Source organism: Aquarana catesbeiana, linkage group LG03 (assembly GCF_042186555.1).
Source record: "Aquarana catesbeiana isolate 2022-GZ linkage group LG03, ASM4218655v1, whole genome shotgun sequence".
In the NCBI taxonomy this organism is placed as follows: domain Eukaryota; kingdom Metazoa; phylum Chordata; class Amphibia; order Anura; family Ranidae; genus Aquarana; species Aquarana catesbeiana.
Window position 1 is genome coordinate 679707468 of NC_133326.1, and position 25036 is coordinate 679732503.

Genomic DNA, 25036 nt, shown 5'->3' on the forward strand with positions numbered 1-25036 from the left:
TTGTTATTATGTTTTATCATGTTTGTTTTTCAGGTATGCAATTTTTTATACTTTACCGTTTACTGTGTTTTTTTGTTAACCATTTTTTTGTCTTCAGGTACGCCATTCACGACTTTGAGTGGTTATACCAGAATGATGCCTGCAGGTGTAGGTATCATCTTGGTATCATTCTTTTCAGCCAGCGGTCGGCTTTCATGTAAAAGCAATCCTAGCGGCTAATTAGCCTCTAGACTGCTTTTACAAGCAGTGGGAGGGAATGCCCCCCCTCCACCGTCTTCCGTGTTTTTCTCTGGCTCTCCTGTCTCAACAGGGAACCTGAGAATGCAGCTGGTGATTCAGCCAGCTGACCATAGAGCTGATCAGAGACCAGAGTGGCTCTGATCAGATCAGAGTGGCTCCAAACATCTCTATGGCCTAAGAAACCGGAAGCTACGAGCATTTCATGACTTAGATTTCGCCGGATGTAAACAGCACCATTGGGAAATTGGGAAAGCATTTTATCACACCGATCTTGGTGTCGTCAGATGCTTTGAGGGCAGAGGAGAGATCTAGGATCTAATAGACCCCAATTTTTTCAAAAAAAGAGTACCTGTCACTACCTATTGCCATCATAGGGGATATTTACATTCCCTGAGATAACAATAAAAATGATTAAAAAAAAAAAAAATGAAAGGAACAGTTTAAAAATAAGATAAAAAAAAAAAAAAAAGAAAGCACCCCTGTCGCCCCCTGCTCTCGCGCTAAGGCGAACGCAAGCGTCGGTCTGGCGTCAAATGTAAGCAGCAATTGCATCATGCATGTGAGGTATCACCACGAAGGTCAGATCGAGGGCAGTAATTTTAGCAGTAGAACTCCTCTGTAAATCTAAAGTGGTAACCTGTAAAGGCTTTTAAAAATGTATTTATTTTGTTGCCACTGTTTGTGCACAATTGTAAAGTATGTCATGTTTGGTATCCATGTACTCGGCCTAAGATCATCTTTTTTTATTTCATCAAACATTTGGGCAATATAGTGTGTTTTAGTGCATTAAAATTTAAAAAAGTGTGTTTTTTCCCCAAAAAATACGTTTGAAAAATCGCTGCGCAAATACTGTGTGAAAAAAAAAAATGAAACACCCACCATTTTAATCTGTAGGGCATTTGCTTTTAAAAAAATATATAATGTTTGGGGGTTCAAAGTAATTTTCTTGCAAAAAAAAATAATTTTTTCATGTAAACAAAAAGTGCCAGAAAGGTCTTTGTCTTCAAGTGGTTAGAAGAGTGGGTGATGTGTGACATAAGCTTCTAAATGTTGTGCATAAAATGCCAGGACAGTTCAAACCCCCCCCCCAAATGACCCCATTTTGGAAAGTAGACACCCCAAGCTATTTGCTGAGAGGCACGTCGAGTCCATGGAATATTTTATATTGTGAAACAAGTTGCGGGAAGGAGACAATTTTTTTTTTTTTTTTGCACAAAGTTGTCACTAAATGATATATTGCTCAAACATGCCATGGGAATATGTGAAATTACACCCCAAAATACATTCTGTTGCTTCTCCTGAGTACGGGGATACCACATGTGTGAGACTTTTTGGGAGCCTAGCCGCGTACGGGACCCCGAAAACCAAGCACTGCCTTCAGGCTTTCTAAGGGCGTAAATTTTTGATTTCACTCTTCACTGCCTATCACAGTTTCGGAGGCCATGGAATGCCCAGGTGGCTCAAAACCCTCCCCAAATGACCCCAGAACCCAGAAACCCCAAGCTATTTGCTGAAAGGTATAGTGAGTATTTTGCAGACCTCACTTTTTGTCACAAAGTTTTAAAAATTGAAAAAAGAAAAAAAAAACATTTTTTTTCTTGTCTTTCTTCATTTTCAAAAACAAATGAGAGCTGCAAAATACTCACCATGCCTCTCAGCAAATAGCTCGGGGTATCTACTTTCCAAAATGGGGCCATTTGGGGGGTGTTTTTTGCCACCTGGGCATTCCATGGCCTCCGAAACTGTGATAAGCAGTGAAGAGTGAAATCAAAAATTTACACCCTTAGAAATCCTGAAGGCGGTGATTGGTTTTCGGGGCCCTGTACGCGGCTAGGCTCCAAAAAGGTCCCACACATGTAGTGTCCCCATACTCAGGAGAAGCAGCTAAATGTATTTTGGGGTGCAATTCCACATATGCCCATGGCCTGTGTGAGCAATATATCATTTAGTGACAACTTTGTGCAAAAAAAAAAAAAAAAAATTGTCACTTTCCCGCAACTTGTGTCAAAATATAAAATATTCCATGGACTCAACATGCCTCTCAGCAAATAGCTTGGGGTGTCTACTTTCCAAAATGGGGTCATTTGGGGGGGGTTTGTGCCACCTGGGCATTTTATGGCCTTCAAAACTGTGATAGGTAGTGAGGAGTGAAATCAAAAATGTACGCCCTTAGAAATCCTGAAGGCGGTGATTGGATTTTGGGGCCCCGTACGCGGCTAGGCTCCCAAAAAGTCCCACACATGTGGTATCCCCGTACTCAGGAGAAGCAGCTGAATGTATTTTGGGGTGCAATTCCACATATGCCCATGGCCTGTGTGAGCAATATATCATTTAGTGACAACTTTTTGTATTTTTTTTTTTTTTTTTTTGTCATTATTCAATCACTTGGGACAAAAAAATATAATATTCAATGGGCTCAACATGCCTCTCAGCAATTTCCTTGGGGTGTCTACTTTCCAAAATGGGGTCATTTGGGGGGGGGGTTGTACTGCCCAGCCATTTTAGCACCTCAAGAAATGACAGGCAGTCATAAACTAAAAGCTGTGTAAATTCCAGAAAATGTACCCTAGTTTGTAGATGCTATAACTTTTGAGGAAACCAATAAATAAATTGACATTTTTTTACCAAAGACATGTGGCTGAATACATTTTGGCCTAAATGTATGACTAAAATTGAGTTTATTGGATTTTTTTATAACAAAAAGTAGAAAATATCATTTTTTTTCAAAATTTTCGGTCTTTTTCCTTTTATAGCGCAAAAAATAAAAAACGGCAGAGGTGATCAAGTACCATCAAAAGAAAGCTCTATTTGTGGGAAGAAAAGGATGCAAATTTCGTTTGGGTACAGCATTGCATGACCGCGCAATTAGCAGTTAAAGCGACGCAGTGCCAAATTGTAAAAAGTGCTCTGGTCAAGAAGGGGGTAAATCCTTCCGGGGCTGAAGTGGTTAAAACATGCAACCTGTAGAATTTTTTAAACATCGCTCATGAAGATTCTTAAGGGTAAAAGTTTGTCACCATTCCACGAGCAGGTGCAATTTTGAAGCGTGACATGTTGGGTATCAATTTACTCGGCGTAACATTATCTTTCACAATATAAAAAAAAAATTGGGCTAACTTTACTGTTGTCTTATTTTTTAATACAAAAAAGTGTATTTTTTCCAAAAAAAAGTGCGCTTGTAAGACCGCTGTGTAAATACGGTGTGACAGAAAGTATTGCAAAGACCACCATTTTATTCTCTAGAGTGTTAGAAAAAAAATATACAATGTTTGGGGGTTCTAAGTAATTTTCTAGCAAAAAAAAACAGTTTTTAACTTGTAAACAAGAAATCTCAGAAAGAGGCTCGGTCTTTAAGTGGTTAATAATAAATATATAATAAATTCTAAATTATTACATTCTAATATTTATTTTCTGTCTCTCTTGGATTTCACAGGTCAGCAAATTCTGATACTTGCAGTTTATTTTGGGATTAAAACCTTTTTATTTGTACTGAGTATAATATTGTGTGCCATCTATATGAAAAAAAGTGACCACACCAACATCCAAACTGAATGAATCAGGAGAGCAGCTGGGACTCAGGACACCTGAAAAAACAACTGTAAATTGTTAATTTGAGGTGATGGGGTCTCCATGTTCTGTTCCTGGGAAGTCTGTTTAAAATACCAAAATGTGAAGCCCCCTTTGTTAGTGGCCCAGCGAACTTGGGTGGTGTCTGGGGTCCCATGTGTCCTTGTTGGTGCTCCCCTGGGGCTTTCAGATAGAAACAGTAGTACCTTGGTGGCTGAGAAGAAATCTAAAAGTATCTGACATGATAGGGTTATCCTTCCATGCTGATCCTCCATTAACAGACTGCATTTGGCTAGTTTTTTCCAATAAAGAGAGAGGATTTGCAAATAACCCCTCTATCAGTGGTGGCTGGTGCTCCATTTTTTGGGGGGTGGTGGTGTAGCAAACAAACCCCCACACCCACCCCTCCTCCTGCTCACCAGCCCTGCTCTCAAACCCGCAAGCCCCACACTTACCGCATCCAGGTCGCGGAAGGCTTCCCCGGCTTCTCCTCCCGGTAAATCCTGTCTCAGGACCCACTTCCTGTCCTGATTGGTTGGGAGGAGAAGCAGGATGACTATAGTGAATGTTGATTCACTATTGTCAAAAGTGGGTGGGCTCAGAGCACAGTCCTCAGCGCCCCAAGCCCAACCCTTTTGAAGCCTCCGGCTCTAATCACGTGCTCCACAAAATAAAAAGACCCCTAGAGCTCTATGTGCCCGAGGCCCCACATGGTCATTGGGGGCCGGTGCACAGAGATTACAGGGGGCGCCCCTATGGACAGGCCACTGCTGCCCTCTATTTATCTTCTTATATTCAAAATAACTCTGCCATCAAATAACTGTGTGTGGGGGCATAAGGGATGGTCTGTCGGAGGTGGCCACTAGTATGGTAAGAGGCTCAGATACTGTGCCCTGTGATCTTCTCCCCACCATTAGGAATCAGGGGTAGCAGACATGGATGGATAGAGGGACTGGGCGCCGGATGGTAGCTGATAAAGATAGCTCTGCCAGCAACTGTTTAGTTGACTTCCTCCTGTCTTGAGTGCCTCACTGAAATTGTTTCAACAATAAAGTGTTTTGATCTATCTAATATAGAATATGTAATGTGCTGGTTTTGGAGGTGGCGGTAGATTTTAAAACCCAAAAATGGCTGTTCAAATCCACAGCAAAATCAACTTATATAACAATGAGAAGGAAATGGTTTAGGCACTCACCAATTAAAATATATAATTTTCATTGAATTATATAAAGCTGAATTGTGATACAGACTATACCAGGACCATGTTATAGCTTTACATCATTTATTAAGAGGGTAAGATTTATTTTAACATCTGGGTAGTAAAAAATACTTCTTTTATATTATTTTGCTCTATTTATTCTATATTCTAATAGATATGCAACATCCATTTGATATACTTAGGATATACTGGGGGGTCGTTTACTATAGCACCACGGTGCTTATTAGCGCTAAGTGCCGCAAATTCACGCTAATTCGCGGCAATTTAGCACTAATTAGCGCTAGAACGGTATTCACTATAGCGTTGGTGAGAAAATACTCCCAAAATTGAATTTAATATAGTTCCCTGAAACCAAATAGCGCCCAAACCCTTACTCTGCTAAAACCTGGAGAATTGCACATGGAAATAATGTTTACCGCATATTTCAGTACCATTTAGGCAATTATATCATGCTCTATATTTAAAGATAATCTGCTTTTAAACTGTGTGAAAAAGTGATTTCTACACTGAAATATCGTGAAAAAATTCCCCGTTTTGGACAACTAGGCGCCAACACAACTGAGCATGCTCAGACCTGAAAATAGCTCTCATTTTAGCTCCAGCGTCTTTTTTTTACCCGGCGCGATAGTAAATACCAATATGAGAGCTAATTAGAGAGCATTTTCTGGAAGTGAAAATCTGCTCTATTATAGTCCAATGCAAGTTTTAGCCATTGATTCTAATAGAACAATTGTAACTTTCACAAAAAAACACCTTTTAATGTTGAGATGAAATGTATCGTTCTCTTTTAATTTTCCTTTGCAACATTGTTGCTTCTACTTAAAATATTTTGTTTTTAAGAATACTAGAATATGGAATGTTTTGATGTTTTGGTAAAATATATTTTTCTCTGTCACTTCACTTTTTACTCTCCATCTCACAACAATCTTTACCCCAAACTCACACAGGAGTCTTTACAATCCATAAACAATACCATTGCTGATGCAAATTTAAAATGAATCACAATTTTTTGTGCTTTTTATTATTTCCAAATATTCATAATTTGAGCCCAAAAAATGTGATATGTGTTCCAACATCAGAAATCAAAATGTAATTCCCCCAATTTTGAGGGTAATATTCTACGCTCACCCACAAAAAAAACACCAAATATCTCAGAATAAATCAAGAAGAACTCTTGAGTAATGTAATTCCATCACCTGTATGTCCATAGAAATGCAGTATTTATATGTGTATTTATGTGTAGTTATGTGTAGGAAGTGCTCACATGTGGCAGCTCTGTGGCTTAGAGGTTAGAACTTCTGCTTAGTATCACTGAGCATCTGGGTTCAAATCCCAAACATGCTGCTTGATGTAGAGAAGATGTCTCATCTCCCAGGTCCTATAACTATGTCTAAATGAAGTAGTAGGGTTCCACGACCTTGCAAGTCTTTTCTAGATACACTGTTTAGCCAAAGGTATTGGGACGCCTGCCTTTACACACACACATGAACTTTAATGGCAGTCCAGTCTTAGTCCGTAGGGTTAAAATTTGATTTGGCCCACCCTTTGCAGCTATAACAGCTTCTGTGAAGGCTGTCCACAAGGTTTAGGAGTGTGTCTATTGGAATGTTTGACCATTCTTCCAGAAGTGCATTTGTGAGGTCAGGCACTGATGTTGGATGAGAAGGCCTGGCTCACAGTCTCTGCTCTAATTCAGCCCAAAGGGTGTTCTATCGGGTTGAGGCCTGGACTCCGTGCAGGCCAGTCAAGTTTCTCCACACCAAACTCGCTCATCCATGTCTCTATGGACTTTGCTTTGTGCACTGGTGTGCAGTCATGTTGGAACAGGAAGGGGCTTTCCCCAAACTGTTCCCACAAAGTTGGGAGCATGAAATTGTCCAAAATGTCTTGGTATGCTGACACCTTAAGAGTTCCCTTCACTAGAACTAAGAGGCCAAGCCCAACCCCTGAAAAACAACCCCCACATCATAATCCCCTCATCCATCATATCATTTGGACCAGTGCACAAAGCAAGGTCCATAAAGACATGGATGAGTGATTTTGGGGTGGAGGAACTTGACTGGCCTGGACAGAGTCCTGACCTCAACACAACAGAACACCTAAGGGATGAATTAGATTGGAAACTGTAGGTCAGGCCTTCTCATCCAACATCAGTGCCTGACCTCACAAATGCACTTGGAAGAATGGTCAAACATTCCCATAGACACACTCCTAAACCTTGTGGACAAGAATAGTTGAAGCTGTTATAGCTGCAAAAGGGTGGGCCAAATAAGTTTTGAACCCAATACTAATACTGGGATGCCATTACAGTTCATGAGCGTTTAAAGGCAGGCGTCCCAATACTTAGGCCTATATATTGTATATTGCTTGTACATGCTAATCCTTGTATTGAAATTTATATATGTTCTCCCTGTGTGGGTTTCTCACCACAATCTAAACACATGCTGGCATATTATTTGTCTCCTGTCGAAATAGGTTCTAATGTAAGAAAGTTAATTTTGGACTTTAGATTGGAAGCTCATTGCAGCCAGGGACTGATGTTAATGTTTGTTAGCACTAATCATGCTCAGGGACTTGGACATTTATAATTTTAGGGTTTACACTGCACGGGTACATATGCTTAGAAAACTGTTGCTTTGTTTATGTGGATGCAAATGGACTTTGATCTTTGTCCTGTAGTTGGAGATTTGATGCACATATCCAAGAGCTAACATAGTTGCGAATAGTATTATGTGTTCCTGCCCATCAGGTGCAATCACTTCAGACATACATGAAGTGACAGATTGAAAGATACTGGTGGGCGTGTACTTCTATTGGGCGTGTCAGTGTGCTAACAATACAATCTCTCTTATATAAAGGCCTGCAGTAGGGGGGGTAGTTTGGCCTGAGAAGGTCAGTTTTTTGCTGTGATTTGGGGGGGGGGGGGGGGGGGAGAGAAGGAATGATATTGTGCCTATTGACAAATGCCCAACTAGGGAGATTTGATGAAATTCTTGTGCATTTTTCTATCAAAAGTGGGTTTATGTGGCCATGCTGTCAATGTTGTGTGTGTATTGTTCCTGTCTGATCATGCAAACATTGTTTGGAAGCATCTGCTGACCTTCTATTCTTTTTGATCTTGTTGTTTAATTGTGTACACCGAAATGCAGCTTCCAGCAGAACATGGTCACCAATGTATGTATGTATGTGTGGATTGTGGGCTGGTGGTGGGTGTTTTGAATGTCTTTTTAAATATTATATTGGAATGCTTTGTAAGAATAATGACTGTTAAGTATGTTTCTATAATCTTGCAGATAAAAATGTGATGTGTTGCCTGTTATACACTGAAATTAAAGCTGTGTCCACTCTAAGGTTTTGTCAAGTTTTAGATTGTAAGCTCCTATGAGCAGGGCCCTTAAAATCCTATTGCTAAATGTAGCACCATATATCCTGTCCAAATTTTGTTTGAAGCTAGTAAATGAATGTACATATTTTATTTTTCTGCTGGTAAAATAAAAAGTACATTATTGAGCTTTGTTGTGGTGGTTTTTTTTTCTTCTACTTTTCTTTCTCTTTAGTTTTTGTGGGTGGTGGTTTTGGGAAAGTGCAATATCTCTTATATCTTATTTCAAAATGTATTTGTGCACCAAAAAACAAATCTCTTCACCCTGGTTCACGTTGATGCTACTTTGAAATCGCGCTACATCACTTGAAGTAGCACAATTTCAAAGTAGTAAGGTCAGCGTGATTTCAGGTGCTACTTGATAGACATCCGTGTGGCTTCATACACAGATGTCTATTAAGGTCGCACCTGAAATAGGCAAAAGTAGTGCAGGAACTACTTTAGCAAATTGTGCTGTGCCACAAAATCGGTGTTGCATCAATTGGAACAGTGCCATTGCTGCCAATAGTCATGCAATTTGATCTCTCAAATCGCATGACAAATCGCTCCTATGTAAACTTAGGCTTCTGCACACCTGCAAGTAAATGATAAAGGTGGACTCTTTATAAATAGTAGTTGTGGAGAATTGCAGGTAATGAATTCAGCTGGTGGATAGGCAGTGTTGTATGTGTCAGCTTTAGTTCACATTGGTGCGATTTGACATGTCAAATCGGTGGCAATTGCACCGTTTTAATTGGTGCGACTTTGGGGTGCAATTTGTATTAATATCAGTGCAGAAACCTGCACAGATGTCTCTGAAATTCTCCCTGCAGTTGGGACTGACATGCGGGAATGAAATTGTGTGATTTCAGCTGAATGATTTCCATCCTCTGTCAGTGTGAACCAGGGCTGAAATTGGGCCTTTTGTTTTTGTCATTCACCTGTTGCTAACCCAGGGACACATTTCTTATTGAATGCCTTTAAATATCATAAGTAGAAATACAAATTTACATATCTGCAAATAAACAAAAATAATAAAATTCTAATTGTGGTTGCGATCAAATATTCGCAGCAGCTTCGCCTTCTGACCCAGAAATAAGTCATTGTAATCACCCGGAAGTTCCTGTGCTGGTCAGGATCTCCATCTAGGTGGATATGGCGAGGTCCCTCTTTAGCAAAGAGGTGCTGCTCATTTTCTGGATAAGGGTATGATATGTACTTGTGCTTAATCAATGTGGGGGTGGATGTGGTAGTTAGATTTGGTGTGGGTGGGGTTCATTGATTTGTTTGGCATCCCCACACATTTGCTTCTGGCCCATGTGCACACAGCACTTCCTGCATTTGTTCTGCTGATGTAAATTCAAGTATAAATGAGAGCTCCTTTCTATTGAAATATATATTACTTGTTTCACAGTTGGGCGACTTTGGACCTCCGAGTTGCTTGACAAATTGTACCCCTCAATGAAAACTAGGGAGGAGCCAAACACCCCCCTGTTCGGTTCGCAGCAGAACATGCAAACAGGCAAAAAATTTGTACAAACACGCAAACACCATTAAAGTCTATGGGACACGAACATGAATAATCAAAAGTGCTCATTTTAAAGGTTAATATGCAAGTTATTGTCATAAAAAGTGTTTGGGGACCTGGGTCCTGCCCCAGGGGACATGTATCAATGCAAAAAAGTTTTAAAAAAGGGACTTTTTTTTGGGAGCAGTGATTTTAATAATCCTTAAAGTGAAACAATAAAAGTGTAATATTCCTTTAAATTTCCTACCTGGGGGGTGTCTATAGTATGCCTGTAAAGTGGCGCATGTTTCCCGTGTTTAGAACAGTCTGACAGCAAAATGACACTTCTAAAGGAAGAAAAAAGTCATTTAAAAGTGCTAGCGCTAGTGCCGGTGTTCTGCCGAGAAAGTTCCCCCCCAGCCGATAAGGACTTCCCCATACTGCGCAGGCGCAGTGCTTGTGCAGTACGAGCCGCTGAAAATAGCCAAAGCTGAATACCTGTGAGTCAGCTGTACAGGCTCGGCATATTTTTATTCTAACTCCATGTCCACTTGGATGGTGGGGCTTGAACCTGGACTCAGGGCAAAATGTTGTGCACAGGCACTGTGTAGAGCTGACGATCAGCTGTTCAACATCGGAGACTCTGTAGTTGTTCGTACTGTGCAAGCACAGCTCCTGCGCAGTACAGGGGGGTCATTATCTGCTGGGGGAACTTTCTCGGCAAGACACCAGCTATTAATGAATTGTCAGTCCCGACAATATACATAAAAGTTCATTGATAAAAACGGCCTGGGATTCCCCCACAGTCCATTACCAGGCCCTTTGGGTCTGGTATGAATATTAAGGGGAACCCGAACCAAAATTAAAAAAAAAAAAATGTGTGGGGGTCCCCCAAATTCCATACCAGGCCCTTCAGATCTGGTGTGGATATTAAGGGGAACCCCGTGCCAATTTTTTTTTAAAAAATGGCATGGGGGTCCCCCTCAAAATCCATACCAGACCCTTATCTGAGCATGCAACCTGGCAGGCCGCAGGAATACGGGGGGGCAAGAGAGCTCTCCTCCTCCTGAACCATACCAGGCCACATGCCCTCAACATGGGGAGGATGTCCCCATGTTGATGGGGACAAGGGCCTCATCCCCACAACCCTTGCCCGGTGGTTGTGGGGGTCTGCAGGCGGGGGGCTTATCGGAATCTGGAAGCCCCCTTTAACAAGGGCACCCCCAGATCCCGCCCCCCGTGTGAAATGGTAACAGGTACATTGTACTTCTACCATTTCACAAAAAAGTGTCAAAAATTGTAAAAAAACACACAGACACAGCATGGGACAAGTCCTTTATTACAAAAGAAAAAAAATTCCAGCGATGTAATCCTTCCTCGTCCTGCAATAGGGAGAAAGATGCAGCCACGACACAATCTGCCTCTATGGGAGGAGCCCGCTAAATGATGCTAGACCTGCCATGACAGTTCTTAAATAGCTGAGGGCGGGGCCACCCGTGACGTGCCCAGGTGACCCACCCCCCTCTGACGCAACGGGAAATGCCGCGGAGTTACCAGTGACATGTACAGGTGACCCCGCCCCCCTCTGATGCCACGGAAAGCCCCAAAATCACACCCGAGCAATGCATGCGACTAGTTTCTCCATACAGGGGGCGTCTTGAAGCTGTCATTACCAGCAAAGGATTTTGTATGAAATATTCAATAAATTTCAGTTAGCGTGTTCAAAATTTTTAAGCTGTGTCATTCCATTGTATTACACATAACTCAATTTCTGAACTTAATTGTTTTGGTTTCTTTGTATGTATGGGATTACATGTGCTGTTACGGACATGTGGCGAAAATTTTCATGTCAATAGCACCTTTCGAAATATATTTACCTAGGAAAATGGTGACGTGTTCAATACTTATTTTATATCCTAAGGTGATAATATAAACATGTCAAGATAAATAACAGTTAGTGAATACCATACACACTTAAAGCGGGGTTCCACCCAAATTTTGAACATTATCTCTATGCATTCTCTTCCTTGCCTAGATGCTGACATGCTGTGTAAAAAAATTTAAATCGCCGTAATTACCTTTTTTTTTTCTAATCTTCTTAGCACTTCCTGGTTTTCCTCCCATGGGAGTAGGCGTGTTTCTAGCCTCTCCCAGACCTCCCACAGCCCCCTGGGTGCTAGTCTCAGGCTTCCCAGCATGCATTGTTCAACAGCGTCATCACAACATCTCGGTGAATGCTGGGAGCACAGCAGTCACCGCATCCAGGAAATACATGCTTGTGGGCTTCAAATGCCCACAATGAAGATGTAAATCGCCTTCAGTGAATTTTATAAGTTATTCTTTACAACGAAATCGGACACAGGCAGACTTATTACACAGAACATGTGAGTAGATAATCATGAGAAGAAAAGTTTGTGAATGAACTCCAAAAAAAAAAAATGATAGATAGGTGGACCCCCGCTTTAATATATGACACCTCCTTGTGACAATACTTTGTGTGATAAATGCTCAAGATACAAAAATAAGTGTGAATAAAGTCTTTAAAAACAACATTCTTCTGTGAATCTGGTGTTCTCCATAGGTCACTAACTTGTATCCCTTCACCATTCAAACTATGTGCTCATCTCATATATAGACCTTGAACAGGTCCATATAAACCTTCCCCTTAGGGGTATAACTCCAATGGATGGCAGCATAAATCTTGTTACAGGAAAAATGGCTTCAATATGCAGTGATACCCTAATTGCCATGCTGACTTCCGAGATCTGCTCTAGAATGTGTCATCCATGCAGTCTGCAGCCCGCACTGCCTGTGAGAACAGTCTCACATGCTGCAGATCGTGAAGCTTGCGAGAGCTGCTGAGTGTGTGAAACTGTCATGTAATGTAACTGCATGCAGAGAGAGAGACCAGCTGTCACAACTCAGTGGTGATGTCTGGGATGGGCGGGACCAAACAGCTAACAAACACCAGCCGATGGGATGGGGTCTGGGCGGGCCGCTACATGGATGTGGCTCTGCCCTCTTTCTTAAGCAGCCCAATCACTGGCTGGTGTTTATATAGCTGTTCAGTCCCACCCCCGACATCACCGCTGAGTTGTGACAGCTCCTCTCTCTTCCTGAATGCAGTTACATTATATGACAGTTTCACACTCTAAACAAAACTCCCTCTCTCCACCAGTCAGTTCCAATCACTGCCACCTGTCAGTGCCAATCGGTGCCACCTGTCGGTGCCAATCAGTGCTTCAACTCAGTGCCACCTGCCAGTGCCAATCAGTGCTTCCAATCAGTGCAACCTGTCGGTGCCGATCAGTGCCACCTGTCGGTGCCAATCAGTGCTTCCAATCAGTGCCACCTGTTAGTGCCAATCACTGCCACCTGTTAGTGCCAATCAGTGCTGCCCGTCAGTGGCAATCACTGCTGCCTATCAGTGCCAATCAGCGCTGCCTATTAGTGCCACCTACCAGTGCCACCTATCAGTGCCCATTATTGCCACCTGTAAGTGCCAATCAGTGCTGTCTATCAGTGCCAACCAATGCCACCTATCAATGCCCATTAGTGCTGCCAATCAGTGCTTTCAATCAGTGCTGCCTATCAGTGCCAATCAGTGATGCCAATCAGTGCCCATAAGTGATGCCTATGCCCATCAGTGCTGCCAATTAGTGCCACCTGTCAGTGACAATCAGTGTCCATCAGTGCTGCCTATCAGTGCCCATCAGCGCTGCCTTTCAGTGCCACCTATCAATGCCAATCAGTGATGCCAATCATTGCCCATAAGTGATGCCTATCAATGCCCATCAGTGCTGCCAATCAGTGCCACTAAATGCTGCCAGTGCCAATCAGTGCTGCCAATCAGTGCCACTAAATTCTGTCAATCAGTGCTGCCTATCAGTGCTGCCTATTAGTGGCAATTGGTGCAGCCTATCAGTGCCATTAGTGCCACCTATCATTGCCAATCAGGGCCCATCAGTGCCGCCCATCAGTGCTGCCAATCAGTGCTTTCTATTAGTGCCAATCAGTGCCACCTATCAGTGCCAATCAGTGCTGCCCATCAGTGCCACAAAGCAGTGCCTATCAGTGCCGCCAACCAGTGCTGCCTATCAGTGGCCATCATTGCTGCCAATCAGTGGCCATCAGTGCTTACCAATCAGTGGTGCCTATTAGTGCCAATCAGTGGCACCTATCAGTGCCCATCAGTTCTGCCAATCAGTGCCACCTATCAGTGCCCATCAGTTCTGCCAATCAGTGCCACCTATCAGTGCCACCTATCAGTGCCAGTGCCCATCAGTGCTGCCTATCAGTGCCCATCAGTGCTGCCTATCAGAGCCCATCAGTGCTGCCTCGCAGTGCCCATCAGTGCACTGAGTGCAGGAATGGGGAGATGAACTCAGCAGTCAGGCACATTGTCCATGGGGGGGGCCGGCCTGGTGGGACACAACTGAAATCCGTTGATGTTTATGTAGCGCCCACCTACTTAGGTGTGTGCTCAAGATGGCAGTTAGGATTAATGTTAGGCAAAAGTGCCAGTGTTTTACCCTGTTGGTGTAAGCTGGTGGGTTAATGTGTTGGGAGGTTTGTTAGAGTAGAGGAAGGTGTGGCCACCTACACTCTATTCTGTAAGATCTCCATCACTTTACCTGACATGTTCTGGAAAGTGAGTGGACTGAAGGAGAAGAGTGGCAGGTAGTTTTGGAGACCCCTCTGAACCAATCATTGTTTTGCTTGGGCAGAGGCGGGACTACTATAAAGCAAAGGCCACGTGCTTCTTGGAGGTTCTGGTTCTAAATTTTGTAGAAGAAGAAGACAGCATGTAGGGGCTGGTGCAGCTCGGGTGCTCTCCCCTTCGGAGGAGTCACTTAGAAAGTACGTGGCTCAAGGACTTGAATGTAACTACCTGGCGTGTCTACTCAGGCTCTGTCCTGCAGGAGTTCCCAGACTCCTTTTGAGGGGATGGTAGTCCTGGTAGTGTTACCCATGTCAACAAAAATTGTGAATGTGAAGGTAGAATATAGAATAGGATGTGTGCCTATGTTTCTTTTCTTCTGCAGGTATCTTCTGGGAAAAGACGGCTGTCTGAAAATATTACAGATGAAAACCTGAAGCAATTAAAACATTTCTCCTTCAGGAGTGGTGTATTGATCCTTTTTGTATTGACTGTAGTCATAGGGACTCATAGTTAGTAAATTGTACAGTATTGTAATTATGATTTTTGTGAAGATATTCATGTTTATTCCTTTTATGTCACACATACACATCACCGCAAGGTAGGGAAACATGGGATGCCTCATGTTAGGTAGGTAGGACTGTCTCTTGGTCTGTGGATTCCTTTTTTTTTCCACAACTGGGGACAGTTGTGATTTCAGGAGGGGGTGTATGTAACGCACACCTACTTAGGTGTGTGTTAAAGTAGGCAGTTAGGATTAATGTTAGGCAAAATTGCCAGTGTTTTACCCTGTTGGTGTAAGCTGGTGGGTGTTGGGAGGTTTGTTAGAGTAGAGGAAGGTTTGGCCACCTACACTCTATTCTGTAAGATCTCCATCACTTTCCCTGACATGTTCTGGAAAGTGAGTGGACTGAAGGAGAAGAGTGGCAGGTAGTTTTGGAGACCCCTCTGAACCAATCATTGTTTTGCTTGGGCAGAGGCGGGACTACTATAAAGCAAAGGTCACATGCTTCTGGGAGGTTCTGGTTCTAGATTTTGGAGAAGAAGAAGACAGCATGTAGGGGCTAGTGCAGCTCGGGAGGGGAACGTGCCATGTGGAGAGGAGAGATGGAGGAGACATCAGGAGAAGGCTGCTATTATTGACAGGAGGAAGCTGCTATTACTGACGGAAAGGAAGACTGGGAGAGGACCCTCTGTGGCAAGCATGGACGGTTGCTCAGGAGTACAAGTGAGTGTAAACTCAGGGAAACAGTGTTTTCAAGAGACTTAACGGGTGTTAAAGTACAGTGTGTATTTATATCTTTGTATTATGGCACTTCTTATCTGTCCAGTGGGTTGCCAATAGTGTAAAGTAAGGAGGGGCAGGCCAAAGTAACAAACATTATTTAGGCATTTAGGCATCCAAAACATCTCCCCCCCTAAAATTTTTTAAATGGCCCATGAGAGGGGGGGGGATCTGATAGGTGGACCTTATACCTTTGTCTCTAAATACTCCCTAAAATAAATGTTATACTGATGTTGGCCAAGAATGTTTGTGTCTAATCTGCTTTCAATGTTTCAATGTGCAAAATTAATAATTTTTGGTTCTTGTTTGACTCCACGGTTTCTTTCCACGCCACAAGAATGGCAGACTGTGGCCTCCCACTTTGCCCAGCGGTGGGACTTTCCTAACTGCGTAGGGGCAATTGATGGGAAACACGTCCACATAGTCCCACCACCCAACTTGCGGTCATACTATAACAACTACAAGGGGTTCAATAGTATTGTGATGTTGGCGGTGGTGTCGGCTACTTACGAGTTCTCGTATGTGGACGTGGGGAAGAATCGCCAGATGTCAGATGGTGGAGTCATCGCCCACACGGAGTTCTACAGGCATCTCCAGAATTGCAACTTGGGCTTGCCACCTCCAGAAGACAATGCCACCTCCAGAAGACAAAGGACTCCAATTCGTCTTCGTTGCAGATGAAGCGTTTGTGCTGGGGGACCATCTTATGTGCCCATTCCCTATGAGGACCCTCACCCGGACCAGAGGGTTTTTAATTACCGGCTGGCCAGAGCCAGAAGAGTGGTGGAGAACACGTTTGGAATTATGGCCAGCCGGTTACGCCTATTTCTTACACCGATACACATGGCGGAATATAAACTCAATCACATCATCTTGGCTTGCTGTGTTCTCCACAACTTTTTAAGGCGAAATTCTTGGATCTATGCTGGCTCAGTTGGGCCTGAGGCCGTAATTAACCGCTTAACAACCGGCCCATAGCCAAATGACGGCTACAGGGCGGTTGTTTAACTCTGGGAGGACGTCCAGGGACGTCCTCCCAGAATTCTGCTCTCGCGCGCCCCCTAGGGCGCGCACTCGAAAGCATCCGTGACCGCCGGGTCCAGAGGACCCGGCGCATCACAGATCCCGGTAAATGGCCGCTGATCGCGGCCGTTTACCATGTGATCGCTCCGTCAAATGACGGAGCGATCACATGTAAACAAACCGGCGTCATCAGACCGATCGGTACACTGTGAGTGGAGAGGGGGATGGATGGATGGCTGCAGCATTGTGGGCTGGATGTGTAGTGCCCACAGCGCTGCACAAAGACATCCAGCCATCCATCCATCCATGCTCAGCCATCCCCACTACTATGCATGCCCTCTGCAATGCCCCGCAGTACTCTGGTATGCCCCACAATACCCCTGCAATACTCTGCCATACCCTGCAATACTCTGCCATACCCTGCAATACCCCTGCAATACTCTGCCATACCCTGCCATAGCCCGCAATACTCTGCCATACCCTGCAATACCCCGCAATACTCTGCCATACCCTGCAATACCCCGCCATACTCCGCAATACCCCGCCATACTCCGCAATACCCCGCCATACTCCGCAATACCCCGCCATACCCTGCAATACCCCGCCATACTCCGCAATACCCCGCCATACTCCGCAATACCCCGCCATACTCCGCAATACCCTGGAATACCCCGCAATAATCTGCCATACCCTGGAATACCCCGCAATACTCTGCCATACCCTGGAATACCCCGCAATACTCTGCCATACCCTGGAATACCCCGCAATACTCTGCCATGCCCTGGAATACCCCGCAATACTCTGCCATACCCCGCAATACTCTGCCATACCCTGCAATACCCTGAAATACCCCGCAATACACTGCCATACCCTGCAATACACCGCAATATCCCGCAATACTCTGCCATACCCCACGATACCCAGCCATACTCAGTGATACCCAGCCATACTCTGCAATACTTAGTGATACCCAGCCATACTCTGCAATACTCAGTGATACCCAGCCATACTCTGCAATACTCAGTGATACCCAGCCATACTCTGCAATACTCAGTGATACCCAGCCATACTCTGCAATACTCAGTGATACCCAGCCATACTCTGCCATACACAGCCATGCTCTGCAATACCCCGCAAAAATCTGCAATACTCTGCCATAACCTGCAATACTCTGCAATACCCCGCAAAAATCTGCAATACTCTGCCATAACCTGCAATACTCTGCAATACCCCGCAATACCCAGCCATACTCTGCAATACTCAGTGATACCCTGCCATACTCAGTGATACCCAGCCATACTCTGCCATACCCAGCCATGCTCTGCAATACCCCGCAAAAATCTGCAATACTCTGCCATAACCTGCAATACTCTGCAATACCCCGCAATACCCAGCCATACTCTGCAATACTCGGTGATACCCAGTCATACTCTGCCATACCCAGTCATACTCGGCGATACCCAGTCATACTCGGCGATACTCTGCAATACCCAGCCATGCTCAGCCATACTCGGCCATGCTCAGCCATACTCGGCCATGCTCAGCCATACCCAGCCATGCTCAGCCATACCCAGCCATGCTCAGCCATACTCTGCCTCTGTATGTGGCCAGGCTGTGGAAGTCTCACACATGTGGTATTGCCGTACTCAGGAGGAGTAGGAGAATCTATTTTGGGGTGTCATTTTTGGTATGTACATGCTATGTGTTAGAAATATTTTATAAATGGACAACTTTGTGTTAAAAAAAAAAAAAAAAAAGCGTTTTAACCACTTCCGGCCTTCCGTCATACGACGTCCTTGACTTTGTGCGGGGATATCTGAATGATAGTTGCAGCTACAGGCATCATTCAGATATCATCTTTTTCAGCCGGCGATTCCCTACACCATAAGAATGATCATAGCGGCTGTTACACTGCTTGATCGTTCTTACGGGAGGCGAGAGGGGATGTTCCCCCCTCCCGCCGCCCTCCGGTGCTTCTACCGACTCACCGCTACGATCGAAGCCAGGATCTTTTTTTTTTTTTTTTAATTTCAGGCACAGCCTAGAGGTGAGATTTGGGGTCTTATTGACCCCATATCTCACTGTAAAGAGGACCTGTCATGCCATATTCCTATTATAAGGGATGTTTACATTCCTTGTAATAGGAATAAAAGTGATCAAAAAATTTTTTGGGGGGAAAAAAGTGTCAAACTAAAATAAATAAAGTAAAATGAACAATAAAAAAAATTAAAAAATTTTTAAAGCGCCCCTGTCCGTGTGCTCGCATGCAGAAGCGAACGCATACATAAGTCCTGCCCACATATGAAAACGGTGTTCAAACCACACATGTGAGGTATCGCTGCGATCGGTAGAGCGAGAGCAATAATTTTGGCCCTAGACCTCCTCTGTAACTCAAAATTTGTAACCAGTAAAAAATTTTAAAGCGTCGCCTATGGGGATTTTTAAGTGGCGAAGTTTGGTGCCATTCCACAAGCGTGTGCAATTTTGAAAGGTGACATGTTAGGTATCTATTTACTCGGCGTAACTTCATCTTTCATATTATGCAAAAACATTGGGCTAACCTTACTGTTTTGTTTTTTTTAAAGCAAAAAACATTTTTTTTTCCAAAAAAAAACGCGTTCGAAAAATTGCTGCGCAAATATCGTGCGAGATAAAAAGTTGCAATGACCGCTATTGTATTCTCTAGGGTCTTTGCTAAAAAAAATATATAATTTTTTGGGGTTCTATGTAATTTTCTAGCAAATAAATGATGATTTTTACATGTAGGAGAGAAATGTCAGAATTGGCATGGGTGCTCCAGAATGCCTGGAGGTGCTCCCCTGCATGTTGGGCCTCTGTATGTGGCCACGCTGTGTAAAAGTCTCACACATGTGGTATCGCCATACTCAGGAGTAATAGCAGAATGTGTTTTGGGGTGTAATTTGTGGTATGCATATGCTGTGTGTGAGAAATAACCTGCTAATATGACAATTTTGTGAAAAAAAAAAACTTGATTTTGCAAAGAATTGTGGGAAAAAATGACAACTTCAAAAAACTCACCATGCATCTTTCTAAATACCTTGGAATGTCTTCTTTCCAAAAAGGGGTCATTTGGGGGGTATTTGTACTTTTCTGGCATGTTAGGGTCTCAAGAAATGAGATAGGCCGTCAGTACTTCAGGTGTGATCAATTTTCAGATATTGGCACCATAGCTTGTGGAAGCTATAACTTTCACAAAGACCAAATAATATACACTAATTTGGGTTATTTTTACCAAAGATATGTAGCGGTATAAATTTTGGCCAAAATATATGAAGAAAAATTACTAATTTTCAAAATTTTATAACAGAAACGAAGAAAAATAAATTTTTTTACAGATTTTTTGGTCTTTTTTCTTTTATAGCGCAAAAAATAAAGAACCCAGCGGTGATTAAATACCACCAAAAGAAAGCTCTATGTGTGAAAAAAAGGACAAAAAATTCATATAGATACAGCGTTGCATGACTGAGTAATTGTCATTCAAAATGTGAGAGCACCAAAAGCTGAAAATTGGTCTGGTTATTAAGGGGGTTTAAGTGCCCAGTGGTCAAGTGGTTAATATTAATGAACCAAACCTGACGGCGCTTGAAGCTGGCCATCCTGGCTTGCCCCCACAGAGTGCCCGCGAGGTCCGTATAAGATACATGGAAAACTTTGCGGGTAGGGGGCCATCAATATGCCAGACAATGTCTGAGACATTTTTTAAATAAAAATATATTTTAAACTGAACAAACATTTTCTTTGATTTCCTGCTTGGTTTTCTTTTAGCTGTCTCCTCGGTTATCTTTTATTAATGGCCTAATTTTTTGGCCTTTTTCTTCAACAGTGCAAATGACATTTCGTTGACACATGAGGTGATAATCTCTTCTTCGGCTAACTATTAATTATTATGTTGTGGGTCTGCTACACGTACACCTTGTTTTTTTTGCGAATGTATGTAATGCATTACTGACAAAAATAATAATAATTTTCAACACCATGCCCTAAATTTTGTGGAGTTCTGAAAATGGTGTGATTGTGTAAAATTAGAAAGCACTGTTGCGTGTTTTACTTACTAAAGGAAAATACACTTTGCACTACAAGTGCTCTTGAGACTGCACTGAAACGGCACTTGTAGTGCAAAGTGGATTTGCTTTTAGTAAATAACCCCCATTGTCCCTGAAAACACCAACTTTACTCCAAAAAAATGCTTCTGAGCATTGAAAGAAGAAGCCACACATTGTTGATTATCAATCTTTTTAATCAAAGCACAATCACATGTGCATTTCTAAAAGGTTTTTTGAACAAAACAACATGTTTGTTGTATAACAATTTTTTGGGTCACATTAAAATATTTGGAAATTGCCTTTTAAAGGTAAAACAGGCATGTTTAAAACCCCAAAAAAATACACAACTCTGGAACTTATAAAGTTCAACTTTTATAGAAAGTGAAGGCAATATCAGACATGGGTATTTATAAACTGTGTTTGATATTGCGTTCAGCAGATGGGGTGAAGTCACCCCTGGAAAAGCCAAATTTTGAAGATGCACACAAATTGCCTAATGTCAACATGTGCTAGCTGCCATCATGGGGATCAATGGATGTGTTTTGTGGATGCAACCCCTTCCTCTCAGCTACTTTATTATTGAGGAAGGGGTTGCACCCACAAAACGCGTACATTGATCTCCCGTGATTAGGGATGAGCTTCGAGTTCGAGTCGAACTCATGTTCAACTCGAACATTGGCTGTTCGCAAGTTCGCCGACCCCGCCCCCCTCCGACGCACGGGACATGACGGGACTTCCCTGTGGCATTCCCCGTGACGTCACAGGGAAGTCCCGTCAAGTCACTGTGCGTCAGAGGGGGGCGGAGTCACTGGGTGGCCCTGCCCCCCCGTTATTTAAGAACCGTCAGACAAGGAGACGCCGTCACACAGCGGGAGCCTCCCTCCATGCCAGCATGGGTGCGTAGCGGGCCGGAGAAGAAAATGAAGAAGAGAAGAAGGAAGAAGAGAAGAGGATGAAGAAGAAGATGAAGAGAAGAGCGGGAGCCTCCCCCCATGCCATGGGTGCGGAGCGGCCCGAGGAGAAGAAGATAGAAGACGCCACAGAGGAGATGCTGGATGAGAACACCGGAGGAAGAACAAGAGCCAGAAGAACCAGAAGAAGAAGAAGATGAAGGAAGATAGAAGAAAGAAGAAGCATTTAAATAAAGGATTATTCAAAAACTGTCTCTTGTCATTTTTAACATTTTTGACAGTTTTTTAGTGAAATGGTAGGGGTAAGTACCCCCTTACCATTTCACACGGGGGGGGGGGGCGGGATCTGGGGGTCCCCTTGTTAAAGGGGGCTTCCAGATTTCGATAAGCCCCCCGCCCGCAGAACCCCACAACCACCGGCCAGGGTTGTGGGGATGAGGCCCTTGTCCTCATCAACATGGGGACAAGGTGTTTTGGGAGGCTACCCCAAAGCACCCTCCCAATGTTGAGGGCATGTGGCCTGGTACAGTTCAGGAGGGGGGGGCCGCACTCTTGTCTCCCCCTCTTTTACTGCAGCCTGCCAGGTTGCGTGCTTGGATAAGGGTCTGGTATGGATCTTTGGGGGGACCCCACGCCATTTTTTTTTTTTTGGCGCGGGGTTCCCCTTAAAATCCATACCAGACCTGAAGGGTCTGGTATGGAATTTAGGGGGAACCCCACGTCATTTTTTTTAATTTTGGCCGGGGTACCCCTTAATATCCATACCAGACCTGAAGGGCCTGGTATGAAATTTAGGGGGACTCCCACGTCATTTTTTATTTTTAATTTTGGTTCGGGGTTCCCCTGTGGGGAATTCCCATGCCGTTTTTATCAATGAACTTCTATATGTATTGTCGGCAATGCAATAGCCGCGAGTAGTTTTAAATGGGTTTTTTCCTTCGAAATGTCACTTTGCTGTCAGACTGTTCTAAACACGGGAAACATGCGCCCCTTTACAGGCATACTATAGACACCCCCCAGCTACGAACTTTAAAGGGATATTACACTTTTATTGTTTGACTTTAAGCATTATTAAAATCACTGCTCCTGAGAAAACGGCCATTTTTAAAACTTTTTTTTGCATTGATCCATGTCCCCTGGGGCAGGACCCGGGTCCCCAAACACTTTTTATGACAATAACTTGCATATAAGCCTTTAAAATTAGCACTTTTGATTATTCATGTTCATGTCCCATAGACTTTAACGGTGTTCGCGTGTTCGAGCGAACTTTTTTCCTGTTCGCATGTTCTGGTGCGAACCGAACAGGGGGGTATTCGGCTCATCCCTACACGTGATGGCAGATAGCACATGTTGACACACTGTGTGCATCTTCAAAATTTGGCTTTTCTATAATATGTCAAAAAATTGTCATAAATATAACAATAATAAAGCTTCAATAATTTAGGGATTTCTGGGTGTTTTAAATTCTCCCTAAAACATCAATGATGTTCTTCATTTTGTTTTGAACATCATTGATGTTTTGCTTGATGTTTTCCAAACCCCATTATCTCCCCGATGAGGATCTGGGCACTTTCACTGGTGAAGTGACATTCCTCTTCCACAACATCACGATCACTTAAAATATAAAAAAAAAACCATCATGTATCATAAATATGCAGGCATCCATCTCTTACCTGAAGCTGTGGTCGCAGACACTCACCTGTTGTGGTGACAATTTCCACAATGTCTCCCTCCTCCTCCTCTGGTTGGGTTTTGGGTTTCCCCTTCTTCCTGAGGTGGGGGGTCTGTGGTCTCCTCTGATGAGTGGTGTCTTTTCTCCCCTATGTTAAAAAAATAGGTATACTTAGCACAGATATTTGATGGCAGAAATAGTAATATGAAACATTGCTTGGAAGTGGGGTACAATTGTCTCTTTTGGCAGAGTTGCAAGATGAAGAAATATTTTTGTCCTTTGTCAAGCTTGAATACTTACCCGTTTTGTACAAGCTTCACAGATGGAGTCACCCCTATAGTATACACTGGAGCACCGGTGTGGGCCCCCTAATAAAAAGGGTGTTCTTGTGTCCCACACTAGTGCTCCAGCGTCCAGATGTGTAAACAGCTGCTGAGTGTCCTCTCCTTAAACAGAATCTAGTTTGCATTTCATTCTAGTTACTAACCCATCTAGACAACAAACTTATTTTAAGAGAAATAGGCCAGAAAAAATGTATTGAACTGCATCTGGACAAAACATGGTGTTTTATTGGCCGAACGAACAATGTTTCCTACGAACGAATAATGTGTCCATGAACAAGAAAGAGTAAAAAAAAGCACATGGAGCAGCACGAACGTAATAAAAATAAAGAACACAGGACAACTACTTACTTTTTTGCAGCACTCTCCTGATCCTTCTATACTGATCGTGCTCCCTTAATTTGAGGTCCGACCACTGCTTCCTCAGTTGATCCTTGGATCGTCGTACCCCAAAATTCCGGCGCAGACTCTTCACAACTTTAGTCATGATATTGGCCTTTCTCACATTTGGTTTTGGGTAAGGTCCATACTTCCCATCATAGTCGGCCCTTTTCAATATGTCCACCATCTCCACCATCTCAACAAAGGCCATATTTGATGCCTTAAATCTCCTCCGGGATCGTAATGTTTCTGGCTCTGGGCTTTCCTCCTCCTCCTCGTTGCTACTATTAGCACGCACCTGTTGTGTCTCCGCCATGTGCTCTTCCCCACTGCGCCGAATGAGAAGGGGTGGGGAATTGACTAGAAAGAACATCAGGGGCGGGCGGAGTTTCACACATGCGCAGTGTACATAAAGCATACCACGTGTGCGTCTTACGTACGATCTGTGAGCAGAGGAAGGAGTATCGGAAGTGCCGATCATGATAACGAAGGTAACATTTAAACTTGGGCCTGTACTGCTTATAGATTGAGGCCTATATTGGGACAAGATTAGGAGACTTTAGCCTGACATTAGGGTTTGTCTTGTGTATTGCAGATAAAATGGATGGCTTCAATGACCACAACTTTCTCCCCCTGTTCCTCCTGTTCAAACACCCGCATTATAATCCTAAACAAAAGAGGCAGGCAGCGCTGGAGAAACTGCTCCAGTTGGTGAAGCTGGTGGTCCCCACAGCAACCATCCCCTATTTAAAAGCCAAAATTGGTGGCCTGAGGAGCACTTATCTTAGGGAGCGCAAGAAGGTCC

The 25036-nt window shown here is 43.4% G+C and overlaps 1 protein-coding gene across 1 annotated transcript in view; it reads left to right on the forward strand.

Moving 5' to 3' along the window:
• Nucleotides 1–14968, forward strand: part of LOC141134106 (uncharacterized) — a 148912-nt gene extending 133944 nt beyond the window's left edge. The window contains exon 5 of the mRNA XM_073623691.1: nucleotides 14940–14968. Coding sequence (XP_073479792.1) covers nucleotides 14940–14968 — 29 coding nt within the window. The remainder of the gene's footprint in view (nucleotides 1–14939) is intronic.
• The last annotated feature ends 10068 nt before the right edge of the window (nucleotides 14969–25036 follow it).